General features: G+C 51.2%; 1 protein-coding gene across 2 annotated transcripts in view; it reads right to left on the bottom strand.

Annotated features, from left to right (window-relative positions):
• Positions 1 to 2,186: 2,186 nt before the first annotated feature.
• The window catches only part of ALPK3 (alpha kinase 3), a 53,122-nt gene continuing 38,895 nt past the window's right edge, over positions 2,187 to 16,413 (bottom strand). For both annotated transcript variants that reach the window (XM_034939328.4, XM_008959582.4), the window contains 9 exons: positions 13,957 to 16,102; positions 13,122 to 13,269; positions 12,607 to 12,734; positions 12,438 to 12,473; positions 9,607 to 9,887; positions 8,882 to 8,970; positions 7,857 to 8,080; positions 5,157 to 5,205; positions 2,187 to 4,411 (listed from right to left, as the gene is read on the bottom strand). In XM_034939328.4, the coding sequence (XP_034795219.4) occupies positions 4,066 to 4,411; positions 5,157 to 5,205; positions 7,857 to 8,080; positions 8,882 to 8,970; positions 9,607 to 9,887; positions 12,438 to 12,473; positions 12,607 to 12,734; positions 13,122 to 13,269; positions 13,957 to 16,102 (3,447 nt within the window). In that variant the 3' untranslated portion in view covers positions 2,187 to 4,065. The remainder of the gene's footprint in view (positions 4,412 to 5,156; positions 5,206 to 7,856; positions 8,081 to 8,881; positions 8,971 to 9,606; positions 9,888 to 12,437; positions 12,474 to 12,606; positions 12,735 to 13,121; positions 13,270 to 13,956; positions 16,103 to 16,413) is intronic.

Below are 16,413 nucleotides of genomic sequence, written 5' to 3'. Positions count from 1 at the left end.
ACCCATTTACCAACTGACCTAGAAGGCTGCCAGCTTTGGGGTGGGCCTAGAGCAGGCGAAGGCATTGCAGCTGGGAAAGTCTTTTGTGCAGCCAACGCTGCCATCAGGCCATGTGACCTGGCAGGTCAATGGTGCATGAGGTGTCTTTCCATGGGTGGCATACCGCGGAGCCATATATAGCTTGCGGTAAGTCCTGACAAGAAAATATGATACGGGAACCCAGGATTTGGAGCCAAGTGATGCTCTGGCCGAAAAGTAACCATTATCCTTGTACAAAATGCCCTTCTGGCTCACCACTGGGCTCTGGGGGAGCCTAAACACTTGGCCCTGGCACACTTGGTGGCCATGCTGCCCCTCGTGAAGTGGTGTTATCTGACCGCCTAGCCATAAAGTCTGGCATGGCCAGTGCGTTCCATTATCAACGGTACACTGTCGCTCCAGGCTAAGGCTCTGAAGGCACCAGTGGGTCGTGTGTGGGTAGCTCACTCACTGTCCAGTGTTTTCACCTGTCTACACCTGTGGCTCTGAGAGGGGCAGTAATTTGTCTTGGCCCTTTTGGGCCCTTGTTCTGGATTTGGATTTGCTTTTCTAACCCATCATGCCTCTCCTGCCATCAATATCCATGGAATTCTCAAATGCCATAAACATCATGTGACCTCCTCACATACTGCACCCAACCAGAGAATTCACTTTACAGCTAAAAGAAGAGTAACGGGTTGATGGGCAGGCATTCACTCATCTTGTCAGGAACCCACAAACCAGCAGCAGCTATCTTGAGAGGGTGGTGAAATGGTTTGTTGAAAATTCAGCTATGGCACCAGAAACAACACCCCGAGAGGCTGGGTCAGGCCTGCAGGAGGCAGCATGCGCTTGGAGCCGGCAACCATTCCTGGCGCTGTTTCTCCTTCAGGGATAGGACACAGTGTGGATGTGGCCCTGCTATTGCTAGATCTCAATGCTTTTCTCATACCTGAGGTTTAGGTTTGGGACTGGGCTGGCGTGGAGAGTTTAGTCCCCCAGCAAGGAGCACATCCTCAAAGACGTAGTAGCTATTCAACTGAACTGGAAGCTGAGGCAGCCACCAGGCCACTTCAGGCTCATTATAAAGAGGTCATCGGAGTATCTAGAATGATGAACCCTATCAAGGGAAAATATGATTGCTGCTACGTAAAAGGGGGCAGGAGTAGAGATGGACATGGGGGGATTCCTGGAGTTTGTCCTGGGACTGCCAGTCCAATAGTAAATGCCTGTCACACAGGTAGGACCACTAATGAGCTTCAGAACTGAAGGTTTGGGTCACTCCACCAGATCAAAAGTCCATCATCATAAACATGAGTTCTCATGACCAGTTCTAGAAATGGACTGTAGACTTTACCCATTCTTCCATTCTTGCTGGGTTATACAATTTTGGTTGAATATGGTTAATTTTACCAGTTAATCTACAGGTTGTAGAATTTCAAAATGGAATTGTGATAAAACTGAAAGAGGGAGATTATCCCTAATGACACTGGACTTTGGAGAATAGAAGCCGTGTCATTACCCCTGGAATTCGAAGTTAGATATGATCTTGAACTCCCTAAGCAGAGAGAAATGTGGTTTTGGTTACCTGTGGGAGAGTCATCATACATGAGATGGGAAGAACAGCATGTGTGTTAGAAGCATCTTCAGGGTTTGCCTACCAAACCCTTTCTACCCTTCCGTACTCCACCATTCCATGCGGCAAGAGTCCGCATCTTTTGGAAAACTGCCTCCCTCCCACTCTATGAAGCCCTGAGCTCCAGGCCAGATTCTTTCACTTGGAATTTGAATCTTGAGTGGAAGGGGACCCACTAGAACCAATGGCAAGTTGGTGTTGATCTGCCAACCGCAGCAGCTCCTGGGAGGCAAGCCTCGTAGTTGCCCCAGCTCCCACCCTTCCCAAGGCCAATTAATTGTTCAGCTATTCTTTTGGTTATGTGAGCTATCCCAGCATCCTTCCCATGAACGCTTTTTCCTTGCTTAAGTTGGTCCAAGTTCATTTCTGTTGGTCAAAACTCAAGAATCCTAACAAGTAGTCTCTCCTGAGATGGCCTCATACATCTTTGCCTCCAAACAGCTGCCAGCCCAGGGTCTGGCATAAAGTAGCACTCAGTATATGTCTGCTGAATGAGTGGGTGAATGAATAAATGAATGAACAGTACTCCAGCTCTCAGTTCACCAAAGTAATCTGGATATACAGGCTGGGAGAGGTGGGGACACACTGGGGCAGAAGATGTGGAGTCACCTGAGCACAGAGGAGGTAGAGAAGTCAGAGATGTTACCATAGAGGGGAAATGTTAGGCAAGGGGAGGTTCCGGGTGGGGGTGGGAATGAAAAGCTTCTCTGCAGCTTGAGAAGCAGGAAATGGTCAGCAAGTAGCTGAGAGGCAGGTGCTGGTGGGCTCCTGGGCTGGTCTTGCTGTAGCCAGAGACACAGGGCGTTTCCAGAGCCCCCAGCTCTGTGCTTCCTTCCTGGGTGGCTTCCTTTGTGTTCCTCTTCTGAATGAAGAGCAATTCCAAAGGTGTAAGTCCCCAGACACCCTGCTAAGGGGTACACACCAGCAGCTCAGTTGTGCAAGCAGCACAAGCTGTCTTTCTGTGGCCACAGAAGGCTGCGACTGAACTTCAGTCCAGGAACCAAAATATAGATTCATTTTTCCAGTGGGCCTGGGACTACAGAATGCCCTCAGAGAGCCTGCCTGGGAGAGGGGGACCTTGACTCCACAGACCTCCAACCACACCAGATGAGGGCAAGCAGGGCACACAATGCTGCCTTTATTGCATTCCAAAGGGAGTAGGCTAGCTGCAGACCTACCCCATCCCAGGCCTCCAGGAGGGATGCTCTGGAAGGATCCAGGCTGCTGGGTCCTTGGGAGCCCATACATGAGGACCCAGAGCTGGGGCCCCAGGATCAAGAGCGATGGTTGGAGCAGGGGTCCTAATTCCCAGGCACAGAGACTCCCCTCCACCCAAGTGCATGGATAGACTGCATCCCTCCTAGAACACCCAAGTGTACTCCCCATGGGGAAGGGACCTAGCCCTCCACTCCTGGTTGAGAGGGGATGTGAAATTCACTGTGACCCCACCTCCTTTCAGTATGGAGTGCAAGGTCTCTCAGAGTCAACACCTCTCTCTGGCTACAGCTGCTGACACAACCCTCACACCAGCTCTCACCTCATGAGCAAAGAGCCCGAGAGAAGTTGGGGAAGAGAGCACTGAAGTGGGGTGAGAGGCCAGAGGGTCTGTTCCTCACCTGGGTATTGGTGGGCAGGGAGTGGGGAGCCCTCAAGCAAAGGGCCATGCGCAGAGCCATGAAGGGCAGGCAGCAGGCTGCAGCTGGGCCCCAAGACAGGGATGTGGCAAGGGGGTACAAGGGAGCATGGGAAGCAGGCGAGTGAGTGAAGGGGTAAGAGCATGAACACACATCAAAGGCCACTGCACAAGGACATGACAGGCTCTGGAAGGGCCCTGAGCCCCATCTGGGCTCAAGGATGGTTAGTTGCAGGATAAGCTGAGATCAGTGAGCGAAAGTAGCTGGAAGGAGAAGATACCCTGAGAGTCACCAGGCCAGACCAGCAGAGGAAGTCTGGATCCCTGAGGACAGGCGAGATCAGGGCCAGGCAAATGCAGGAGGGTAAAAGTTGGCCTGCATGTCCTCACTCAGATTATAACATCTGCTGCTGGACTGGGCTGGGGCAAGGGCTTGGGGTGCAGAACTCATGCAGAGGACTCAGGGGAGCCTCCAGCAGTGGCAAAGTGTAAACTTCAAGGAGGGCCTAGGTTGCCAGGCACTCGGAGGTGGGGACTGCTTGAGGCCCGGGAGCCCTGGGTGACAGTGGCACCAGAAGAGGCCAGTGGGCTATGTGCCATGCACCAAAGCCATCTGATGACGAGCTGAGTCACGAGAGCCTGCTCAGAGAGGTCCCCAAGTGGTGTCTCCTTCGTGCACCTTCTCCAGTTAGTTCCATATTTGGAAAGTCTCCATCCAGTTCAAGCTGCTTCCTGGTTGGTCTAATGCTGGGTGGAGGCCCCCAGCCTCCCGTGGAGGCTACCGCATGCCCTGGGCCTTGGAGCCCTCCTCTTGGGTGGGAGGCTGTCCCAACAACTGAGTGGTGACTGGCTCTGAGGCCTGAGGGGTGGCCTTGGAACTTGGAGCACTCTTCCGGGTGCCCTGAGGACTAGGGAGGCCTTTCTTCTGGGGCTGAGGACTCAGCTGGGAGCCTTTCCTGCCAGCAGATGGACTCTTAGAGCCTTTGGCTTTGGCTTGGGGGTGGGCCACCTCAGGGCCCTTGAGAGGTGTCAGCCCCAGCAGCTCACAGTAGGCGTTGCACTGGTGGGAGGAGGCGAACTGGTCCAGCAGGGCAGGGAAGCAGCTTTCCTTGAGGCCCTGGTATCTGCAGCCAGACAGGAAGAGCTGAGTGGGGGTCCCAACCAGAGACACAGTTCCTTGGGGGGCGGACTCTGGGGTGGCCATCATCAGGATGTCGTGCTCAGGGTACATCCTACCTTATCTGAGGGTGATGGGGACTCTCCCTTGGTGCTACCTCAGGTGGCAGCAGCCAAAACCTCAATTTTTCTTTTTAAAAAAATAGAGACAGAGTCTCTCTACTTGGCCCAGGCTGGTCTCAAACTCCTGGGCTCAAGAAATCCTCCCTCCCCAGCCTCCCAAAGTGCTAGGGTTAGAGGCGTGAGCCACCATGCCTGGCCCAAGGCCTCAGTTTTAAAACTGTGGTCTCATTACACCCTGACACATGGAATCCATCACGCAGGACTTTAACTGGCATAAGAATGGCTTAGCTTCTGAACATAAATTGGAGCAGACTCGAGGTCTGCACTCTAATCGCAGGACCCTTACTCATCGGCACCTTGGCAACCATCCTCAAGCGAGAGGGGAGGAGTATGTGAGAGCCCTGGATTGCAGGGGACCCCATGTGTGGCATCAGTAATAGCTGCCACACCAGGCCAGAGATAAGGGGTGGGGACCAGTAGCCCCTAGGATGTTACCACATGGCCATGGGTGTGTCTGGGACCACTTGGCCCCAGGCCCAGCACCTCAGGGATGGAGAACCAGAAGGGCTTAGGACATTTTACACCCTGAGAAGACGCCCAGAGGGCATTCTGTCCCCAAGAACCACTCACCCTCGGAGTTTGGTAGCAATCTGCACATCAGTCATCTTCCAGTCAACCCCTGAAAAGAGAGAAAGTTGGGAGTTGATGCCAGTCTGGGCTGGCTCTAAGCCCCCACGTCTCCAGCAGGAAGATATACTGGGTGGCTTAGAACCACGTCTCTTCCTGCTGGAGACATGGGGGCTTAGAACCAGCCCAGGCTGGCATCAACTTCCTGGGTGTCAGTGCAGGTGTGTCTTCAAGCATCTTCTCATGGGTCATCACCACCAGCCTGTCTCACAGCATGCAGGTCTCTGGATTATTACTAGGAATAATATTCATATTTTTACAAGTGAGGAGGATAGGCTCAGAGTTAAATGACTTGAGCAAAGTCATACTCACTCATTCAATAATTGAGCTCTGGCCATGTGCAATGGCCATTTGACTTAAAATAAGGGTTCCGTTTTTTTGGATTCCTAGAGCCAAAACTCTTCCAGCTATGCAATCCTGCCTCTACTGGATCAGACCAGGTCACAACCTGGACCGGCCTCTAGCTTTGAGCTAAAACCTTCATCCTCTGAACAGATCAGTAGTCTGTCCAGACAAAAGAGAGGGATGGGAATGAGAGGATAAATCAGGGGTAGACCAGCAGAAATGCAACACTACAGAAGACTGGCTTCTGCACTACTTACAAAGGCAGCAAGCAAGCAAGAAGTCAAGATGGTCTTCCAGGTTAAGCCTTGGAAGGGCAGAGCCAGGCAAAATGATGATAGAGAAAAAACGTTTTCACTGTGCTCAGGCCACCCAGGTATCTTAGTATTCACACATTAGGTTTAGGATGCTCTTTCCCCCATTTTCAATCTGTCCAGAGCATTTTGCTAGGAACCTGCCTTTCACTAACAGGGCTGAGTACCATCATATGATAGACAATAACAAATGTGGCCTCTGGAGTCAGACAGACCTGGATTTACATTTCAGCTCTACCACTTCTGAGCTGTGGGAACTCAACAAGTCACTTCATATCTCTAATCTTCAAGTGTAAAGGTGAGGATAGTAATGACCATCTTACAGAGTATTGAGAAGATCATAATATGTGTAGGACTCTAAATTAGTGTCTGAAACATAGGACTAATGTGATAAATATTGATTTATTTGTCATTTCTCTTTTGGCATTCATAGCATTCCATTTTGTGTAAAAATGATTATCTCTCTCATTTGCACAGAATTTTAGTTTGCAGCAGGTTTTCACAAATATGGTCTCATTTAATCCTCATGAAAAATCTGAGTGCTAGGTAGGAAAGACATTATTCCTAGAAAGGGAAAGGAAACTGAAGCTCAGAGAGATTGAATGACCTAACCAGGGTGAGCTTCAGTTTTCTTCTTTGTAAAACAGACTCAGCTAGAAGAGAATGGGGCTTTGACTTAAATCAAATTTATTTTTTTCTTTATTATTTTTTTGAGATGGAGTCTCGCTCTGTTGCCCAGGCTGGAGTGCAGTGGTGCAATCTTGGCTCACTGCAACCTCTGCCTCCCGGGTTCAAGCAATTCTCAAGCCCTGCCCTCCCAAATAGCTGGAATTACAGACAGAATTTTTGTATTTTTAGCAGAGATGGGGTTTTGCTGTGTTGGCCAGGCTGGTTTCGAACTCCTGGCCTCAAGTGATCCACCTGCCTCGGCCTCCCAAAGTGCTGGGATTACAGGCGTGAGCCTCTGCGCCCAGCCGACTTTAAAGCCTTTCTACTATGCCACGTTATCGTCTCACAGTAGAAATTGGTCTACTCATCACAGCTTCTTGAGGACGATGACATTCCTAATTCAACTTTTTATTTTTTCAATATTTAGTAATGGTTGGATGGAAAAAGGATGGAAGCATGAGTTTATAAGTTAACAAATAGGTTGACTGATAATGGCTTAATGTTACCTAGCCTGCCCTCCCCCCAGTATATGGAGCTATATATATAATAATTATCGTACAATTTAACCCCAGTGAAACACACATTTGAGTCCGTTTTATATCTCTGGTCTCTAGTTTTCTCACTTATTTACCGCAGAGACAAGATTTAATGAAGTGTGATATTCCCAGCAACCTCTCCTTCCCCTGAGCATTTTCTCTGTTCCTCTCCCCTGTCCAGTTCTGCTTAATGACAGTAGGCCTGCAGAGAGCTGGTTGAAGAAGGAAGGAGGGTTCATGCCTGCTGGCCTTCCTTTGTTGGGGAGTTCTGGGTAATGGGGGGCGTAGGAATAAAACTAAAAAGAAGCTAGACTAAGTTGCTTTACATAACGAAAAGCTAACAAAGATGGAGGAGGAGGAAAGACAGTAAAGCTACTGGGCTAAAATGGAAGGGAGAGTTTGGGAAGCTTGGAGAGTGAGAAAGTCTAGAGCAAAGCTGCAGGGAAGGGAAGAAGGGAGGTTTTTGAAAAGGGTGGTTGTGGGTTTTGAATTAGACCCCATGTAATGGTCTTTGAAATAAATTCCTTTTTACTTTTAATTGAGCCTGGACTGTGCTCCTTTAAATGCAGCTGCAGTGATAGACTGGGCTACATGAGGTATGTATTAGGGTTGCAAGCAAAATGGTCCGTGTCCAATCTACTTTACAAGATTATTGTGAAAAGCAAAAAAGAATAAAGACAAAGGTGCTTTGTAAACGATCAGTCAAGCACTATGGCTTTGCCTCCTCTGCATGCTTTCACATCCATGCACATGCGTACCCGTGCACCCTCACACCCTCGTACCTGCCAAGTCTGTGACAAGGAAGCTGCCATTTGTCCACTGATACAGCCAGTGCTGGAAGGTCTGGCATTTCTGCATGGCCTCAGAGCTGCCAAATGCTGTCAGAGCCTCAGCACAGCCCCATTCCCGAGAACAGTAAGACTCCAGGGGCTTGCCCAGGTCTTCCTCCAGGGTAGCATATGGGATATTGTTTGCAGGCCGGTAGATCAGATACAGTGGGATGATCCTAAACATAGTTTCACCCTGCGGTAAGCAGGAAGTATGGCCCAGAGAGCTCCTCCCTCCCACCCAATTCTGTATTCTTGGACCTAAAAGAAGGGCCCTTCCAAGAATGGAATTCTCAGCTCTGAGCCCAAAGGACAGCAAAGGAAAGCAGCTCCACCCTGAGTTCGGGAAAGGAAATGGATATTTTTGGCTTCAGAGTCCTGTCCATTCTCTTGGTCAGTGGGATTAGAACCAAACCCTGCTATGGGCATAGGCAGACTGTGTGGCTTGGGTGAGGGATTGAGGCATGTATGTGTCAAACAGAAGGAGCACCTTTGGAGAGGATTCAACCAGATTGTGGCTCTCTGCCAGTGGGACCCCAGGTATGCAAAGGTCAGAGTTCAAGTCTCAAAATGCAAACAATTGCCATTTATAGCTGACTCCTACAAAAATCCACACTGACCCTGCCTGCATACCACAGAAGGGTCCTGACCAGTCTGCCTAGCTTAACCCACCCCATCACCTTCATGGAGTCCCAGAAATTGCTGTGTCCAAACTCTGCAATCAGCAACATCTGCACTAAAGAATGAGGAACCGGGGTGGGCGGGACTCAAGTCCAGAGCAGAGGCTTTTCTCAAGTGGAGAGTAAATGAGGTCTCTATTTCTACATTTTGTGAGGCCACTGAGCTGAGCATGGGGCTGTGAGCCTATTTGCACATGGGCATAACCCAGGATGCCCCTGGGAGGCTGTGAAATCACTGTCTTTGCAGAAGCCCAAGGCAACAGTGCTGCACACTGCACGTCCTCCTCGCTGCGTACTTACTCAGGCACCTCCCCAAAGCCAGGCGCGGCCCGGGCTTCTGCTGCGAAGATTTTGCAGTACTCCCGACTCATGTTCTGGATCTTGCACCCCTGTGGATGAGGGAACCAAATGTGGTGAGCAAAGAAATTCCTCAGTCCTCCACTGTGTCTACCCCTAAGTGAGTGGGCCAGCTATTCTGTTAGGGGACTGAGAGGAGGATTCCAGCCCTGGGGGAGGAAGGGCTTACTCCTCCCTGCTCCCCACTCTGCATCTCATTTTCCTCTTTTGTATAGCAAGCGGCTTTGGACTTCTTTTCAAACTGAGGTTTTCGAAGTGATTTCTGAACTATTTTTGGGAGTCCTTATGGTATGTGACAGTGTCCCAGAGACCACTCTGTGGAGAACCAGGAAGACTGCCCACCCCACCCACAGCACTCCCCTTTTATCTCACATATAAACAAGGCTTCCATGAGAGATTATGTATGGGGCAGGGGGAAGGTTTCTGCTGCAAACATAGAGTTTGAAAACTATGGCCCAAGTCGTTTTGAAGCTCTCAAGCTCTCTGAGGCCAAGCATCTGAATTCTGGGCTGCATCTCAGGCTTTCCACAAGGTCCTCCTAGGAGCCTCATAAGGTTGAGATTGAGATGCCTTCTGCCTCGATACTGGGCATCCTAACAGGACCTGGGCTGGGAAAGGGGAGGGGGTGAGAGAATAAAAGGATGGGGTGTGAAGATGGGACATAGTACCTGGATGGTGACGTCGTAGTTTCTGCCCACAAGAGAAGTCTCACTGCTGGGCCCAAACACAAGCAGGCTGGACACCTTGATGATGCACGTGCGGCCCGACTCGAAGATGGGTTCCAGCCCGTAGATGACCTTGGCCTGGGAGGCCTTCCGAAGGCCACACCCATATCCACCCCCTCGGAGCTCCTCGCTTACCAGTCGCCCAAAGAGCTTGTCCCCCCAGCAGCCAGAGTCAGCCAGACCCTTAGCAAACACCATAGGGGTCATCTCAATCTCTTCTCCAACTGAAGGGGAACAGGAGAAATGTGGGAGACCAGGAGCTCCTGTCTCACCAATGTGGGGCTCACAGGGAAGGAAAAGGCCAGAAGAGCCTCCCACCCTGCCAACCTGCTGGGCTCACTTTCCGTCCACGCCTGCTCTTTGGGCACATTGAGTCCCCACCAAACTATGAGCTCCTTGGGGCAGAAACTCTATTTGATTCAACCCCTGCCATCTAGCGGTACCCATGTGGTATCCATCACATAACCCCTGCCTTCCACAAATGCGTCCTAAGCACTGTCCAAACACAGTGCTCAGGATGTGTTTGTGGAAGGCAGGGGTTTTCTGTGGCAACAATAATCAATACAGAATACCAGAATTACTTTGTTTTGGAATTCATTGTTTTGATCAGATGAATACATGACTCCATTTCAACCAACACGTTTGACGGAAACAAAAAGTTTGCAGGACCAATCCAGCAGCAATGAGCACCCCTAATGCTCAAACTGTGACCGCTAAATATAATTTCCCATTAAAGGGAAACCAGAGCTTTCTAAAGAAATGGTTGATTCCAGGTCTAGGCAGAAAGTGTACAGCAAGGACCTGAAATATCGTGTGAATCCAGAAAGCAAGAGAGCTAGCAAAAGCTATTAGAGACTTGGCGGAAGGACACAGGGGCCAACCTGAAGGGGCTCCCTTGGGCCAAAAAGAAAAAAATCTTGGCAACAAAAATAATTACTGCAACATATTGAACATATCAAATATGTTAAAAATCCATGTATTCATAGTTGTAACAAAAAAAAAATCCAATCTCCTCCCTCAAAAAATAAACCTCACTGGTCACCTATGGAAAATGGTAGGGCACCAACTCATTATTCTAAATTCTAGTAACTAAAGGGAAAAGAGCAAGTATTTATCCTTCATTTCCTGTTGGAACTTAACGTATTGGGATAACCAAATAATCATCCCTTTTTTACAGAAAAAAATCAGCTAATGAATGAAGAAGAAAAGACCAAATTAAACTATCTCCATGTTGCAACTGCTAATGAAATAATAGATTTAGGCAATAATCAGTGACTGCCAAAACCCCTAGATAACAATAGGGTTTGTATCAGATTGTTTTTAACTTTAAAAGGGGATGGATCACACAGATGCACCTGAATGAACCCAGTGACCAACCTTAACATTACTAAAAGTGAAACAATCTGACATTATGTGCCTCCAGTTAGGATGCAAAAGGTATACACAGCACCTGTAAGTTATTCTTGCCCCCCCCCAAAAAAAAAATCACACCTGAATCTGACCAAACCTCTAAATCTGATTACCAATTTGGAAGAAGCATTTAACATGTTAAATGGGAACACAATCAACAAAATCCAGAATGTTAGAAATTCTATACCAGTGACTTTAACAAACATATGGCAAAGGAAGAAAACAAATAAAGTAGGAGGAACTGTTAAATATTAAGAGAGACTTGGGAGCTGCATCAGCCAAAAGCAATGAGTGGTTCCTGATTCAAATAAACCAACGCATATGAGACAGTTGGGGAAATCTGACTGGATGTTTGATGATATTAAATAATTATTACTTAGTTTTGAGGTTGAGGTTTTATTTGATATTGATTAAATTTTATTTGATTACTAAACAAATTCACTAATTGGCACTTTGGGAGGCCAAGGCAGGTGGATCCCTTGAGGTCAGGAGGTCGAGACCAGACCTGCCAACATAGTGAAACCCATCTCTACTAAAAATACAAAAACGAGCTGGGCATGGTGGTGCATGCCTGTAATCCCAGGTACTGGGGAGGCTGAGGCACGAGAATTGCTTGAACCCAGGAAGCGGAGGTTGCAGTGAGCCAAGATCACACCACTGCACTCCAGCCTGGGCAACAGAGTGAGACTCCATCTCAAAACAAAGTCACTAGTTGGATGAATGAGTGATTGAAAGAGTGAGTGAATGAAGGAATTAATGCATTTGTTAGCAAATACAGCTCCAAACATCTTTTTATCACTGGCTGCCTTCACAGTCCCAAGCCTTAGCCTGTCTCTTGTAGGAGCAGTACGTACCCATCCCTATTTGAGCCCTTCAAATGTGTATCAAACTTTGAAGGTATTTCATGATCACCAGGGGGCCTGCTGAAAATGCAATATTCCTAGGTCCCTCCTAGGTCATTAAAGATGTCTGCAGTGCAGCAGGGACCAGGAAACTGCATTTCTAACAGGTTCCCTGTGTGAATCTAATACTAGGGTCCACAGAGCACTGTGAGAAACCCTGGGTAGGAGCTGGCAGGATAAGACATGCCCTGGTGGCTGGTTCTGCCCTGGATCAAAGACTCTGACATGGGCAAAGGGCACAAGGGTGAACTAGCTCCTGTGCAGTGGCCCCCTTGGTCACTTCTTCCCCCATAATCTTCTGATACAGCAGTCCTCCTCCATCATCTCCCAAGCCATATCCTAAACTAAGAGGCAAAGAGGAGCAGTATGTGGATTGGGACCAGATTCCAAGCCCTTAAAGAGGGTCCTCCCTGCAGATGGCAGGGGTAGGACCACCCTGCCTTCCCCAGGGGGGAACCATACCTTCACCTTCTTCTCTGGAGATGAATCCTGACAACACTAGATACAGAAAAAGAAGAAAGCAGTGCCTTCAGGCTGCTGTGCCAAGAGAGTGCCTTCTCTCAAAGATGACTGCTGCCCACCCACCAGGAGCCAGGCCAGGCTGAGACCCCGGGCCACGGGGCACACTCACCCTCAGGGCTGAGGCAGAAGTCGGTGGAGGCCGAGCCGTGCTCATTGTGGATGGTGCACCGATACACGCCGCAGTCTACGGGGGAGGCCTGCACGATGGCCAAGGCCGCCGGCCCCTCATCCCCTGCGCTGCAGAGTGGAGACCCTACTCGTGAGGGCCATGGCATGGGGGCAGACTGTGGTCCTAAGCGTCCTTGGACCCCACTCTCAGAGGCTGCTGTGAACCCCAGCTCTGAGAGCTTTGGGGAAGCAGCGCGATTCCAGGGCCAAGAGTGGGTCCTGAAGCCCACAGGTCTGGTTTGCAGTCCTGACAATTACTAGCTGTGTGGCTTTGGACAAGTGGCTTAAAGAATGCTGAGCCTCCATTTTTTCATCTCTACTATAGGAATAAAAGGATTATTCCCCTGGTTATTGTGAGGATTAATGAGGCGATAGCTTCAAAGCACTAGGACAGTGCCCAACGGTATTACTGCAATCAGGGAGCCAGGTCAGGTGGCAGTGGTGTCGTTGGCTTACCTCCTGCCCACCTCGCCCACTGGGCGCTGATCCTTGGCCCATGTCAAGACTGAGTCACTAAGAATGTTGAAAAACTGGCACCAGAGCTTCAGGCTACCGGAGGCATCAGGAAACTGCTCCACCCGAATCTTCCGGATCACCTGTGGGGCTGAGAGCAGGGCCCAGTCAAGAGGGGAACACCACCTCTCCTCTGGCCATATCCTTGCTTTCCTGGGTGTCCTTGGTAGAAAAGGCTGGAAGAAAACAGGATTCAAGTCTCCACACAGACCTACCACTCACAGCCCCCCGGTGCCTCCTGCCTATATCTCAGGCTTCTGCCCTGACCCCCAAAGCACACATCTCAGCTAGAGAGAAGCCCCTACTCCACCTTGACCCCAGGCTGGGAGGGGCTCCCAGCTGAGGACGCAGACAGCAGTTGAGACAGGAACTTCAGTTTGCATTCTAGGTCCCTAACTCTAGAAGCCTGCATTTGAATCCTGTCCCCACCACTCTGTAATCATGCGACATCTCTGTAAAGGGGGACTGAATGGTGATGATGGAGAGCTAGAACGCTACTAAAGCCAGGCCCTGTGCTAAGCACTTCATCTATTCCATCCCATTTAAGCCTCATGCCATTGCAAAGGCGGTGCTGTTATCTCCACTCTGCGGAGTGGCAGAATCAAAACAAGAACTAGGCCTTAAAGGCTGTGAGAGAAGGGTACCTTTACCAAGGTAATTTATGAATCCCGAGGAGGGATATGCTATCTGTCATGGGGTAGTGCTGTTAGCAGCAGCAGCAGCGTGCTTTCTGTGGCCCTGTCCTGTGAAGCCATCCCCCTCCCTCCCCATTGCTCACCTTTCAGCAGGTCTTTGGCTTTCCTGGGCTTGGCCAGTGTCTCCTGCTTGCCTTCATCCAGGGCCACCTCTGTGTCCAGACCACCGGCCTTGGGGCTGGGGCCCAGGTCTCCTGCCGCCAGCTCCTCCTCTGCCCGAGGCACCTCCAGCATGCTCGCCTTTCTGCCCTGCGTAGGGGAGCGTCTCTCCCGCCCTGGAGTCCCCGGGGACCCAGGCACCAGGCTTTTCCTGGGCCCCCGGGGGGAAACCGTGGGGCTCTCCCTTTCTTCAGGTGTGGTTGCCTCCCCGTCTCCTGCTGCTCTGACCTTAGGGAGAAATCTCTTCCTCCGGGCCCCTAGAGCCAGTTCCTCAGGTGTAGCTGCCGGGAGGCCTGTCAGAGCCTCCCCTGGGAACTTCTCCTCTTGGGAGGGCTCCTGGGCTATGCTCTCTGCTGAGGGTCCCTGCCCAGGGGCTGCCTGCCCACCCGCCTCCCCCAGTCGACCAGCCATGCTGCTCTCCTGAGAGGCCCCCAGGAGGCCAGGCCCCTCAAGGGAAACCTCTCCTTCACCCTCACTGGCTCCTTCTGAGGCCAGCCCAGGGTCCTCCTCGTCTACCACAATGGCAGGGACAGTAAGGGAGCTGGGACCAGGACCCCAGGAGCCTCGGGCAGCAGCAAGGGCCTGGCGGCCAGCCTGCACCTCGCGGTCCAGGAGGCCGGTGAGGCGGCGGGAGGTACAGGGGCTCAGCAGCAGGGTCTGTGCACTCTGCACCAGGTGGTTGTTCTCCACACGCTCCAGGATGCGCCTCGAAGTCTGGGGACTAAGCCCAGCCACTTCCACAGTGGGTGTTAGAGTGGCTGAGTGCACCAGACCTCCGGTGGCTGCCCCCACCTGGGACTCTCCCCCTGCTGCACTTGTCTCTGTGCTGGACAGCTTCAGCAGCAGAAGCAGGTAGTTCTTCAGGGAATCTATGAGGCCAGGGTCACAGCTCCGGGGACCTGGGGTCCGCCCCTCCACATCTGGTACCTGGGCGCAGGCTCCCTCACTGCTGGTGGCCATGGTTTCTGGTGGGTGACTCTGAGTGGGGGTCCCCAGCCCCAGGTGCAGTGTTGGGGCAGAACTCATCAGGACCTGATCCTCAGAGGGCAGGAAGGTGACTGTGCTCCCGTGCTGAGAAGTCGGGGTGCTACTCGGCCCCTCCTTTGGGCTAGCAGTCAGCCCAGTTCCAGGAAGAGAAGGCATCGTGGGTACCTCCTGGCTCAGGCCAGCTGGAGGACAGCCACCCTGATCCATACACGGCACTCCCCCTGGCCGCTCCTCCTTGGGGCACTGGAACGGGCTGTCCTCCTGCTTGGCCTCGACTGGGCCTGATGACTGTGGCCCTTGGCATCTCTCTCCTCCCACCTGCTCCACATTCCCCTCACGGGACGGCTGTGCTGGGAGCATGAGGTTCCCTGACAGGGGACCCAGCACAGTTTGCTCATGGTTCCTGGAGGCTGTTACTACTGCCTCCTCAGATCTGGGCAGGAAACCAGGTTTTTCTGGGAAACAAGACCCTTCTGGGGTCTGTACAAAACATTCAATATTCAGAGGAGCTCTAGGACCCGCTGTAGGTGGGAGTTTGGGGGTTCTGGATGGTGGGCCGAGGCTGGTTGCCACCTCCTGCTCTGACTGACCTTCCATGGCTGTGGGCGCGCTCCCCTCTGACTGCGTCCCCTTCTCTCCCTGCATCCTTCTGTCTTCCTGTGTGCCCTTATCTGCCTGGGCCTTCCTGTCTTCCTGTATCTTCTCACCTGCCTGTGTTGTTTCTAGCTGTGTCTCTGCCCTGCCCTGTGTCATCATGCCCTTCTGTGCACTCCTGTCTGACTGTGGCCTCTTGCTTTCTTGTGTCCCAGCATCCACCTGCGTCTTCCTATCTGCCCCTGTCCTCTGGGCTGTCTGTGTTCCATCTCCCCTGGTCCGTCCATCGACTTGTATCTTCCCATCTGCCTGCACATTCTTCTTGCTTCCAGTTCTCTGGTTAGCAGATGTTCTCCCATCCTCCTGGGTTTCCATATCCATGGGTTCAATGATACCTTGGCTTCCGGAAGTGCTAACCCCAATGGAGGCTACATCAGAGCTGCTGCTGGCCGACATGGTAGGAGCCGTGGTTGTCTGGCATTCCAGGACCTGAAAACACAGGGACAAAAGCAAGGATTTAACTACATGGACATTCAGATCTCTTTCCAATCTGGCATCCCAGTCTCCTCGGACCTCATCTACAACTGCTCTGATGGGAATCTTGCCTCCTGGTTTCTCAGGCCTGCTGGAAGTTGGGAGGCAAACACATGTGACAAATGCCCAAAGCCCCATCCATGCCTACTCACCCTAATCTCTGATCTCAGAATCTGGACTGGGGAATATCTAGCACCCAGACCCAGCTCTGGCCCTTTCCACCTCTTCCTGAAGAAATCCTGCCTTTCCTGAAAGACCTTGCTCAT

Source organism: Pan paniscus, chromosome 16, assembly GCF_029289425.2.
Source record: "Pan paniscus chromosome 16, NHGRI_mPanPan1-v2.0_pri, whole genome shotgun sequence".
Taxonomy (NCBI): Eukaryota; Metazoa; Chordata; class Mammalia; order Primates; family Hominidae; genus Pan; species Pan paniscus.
This window is presented reverse-complemented; position numbering and strand designations above follow the sequence as displayed.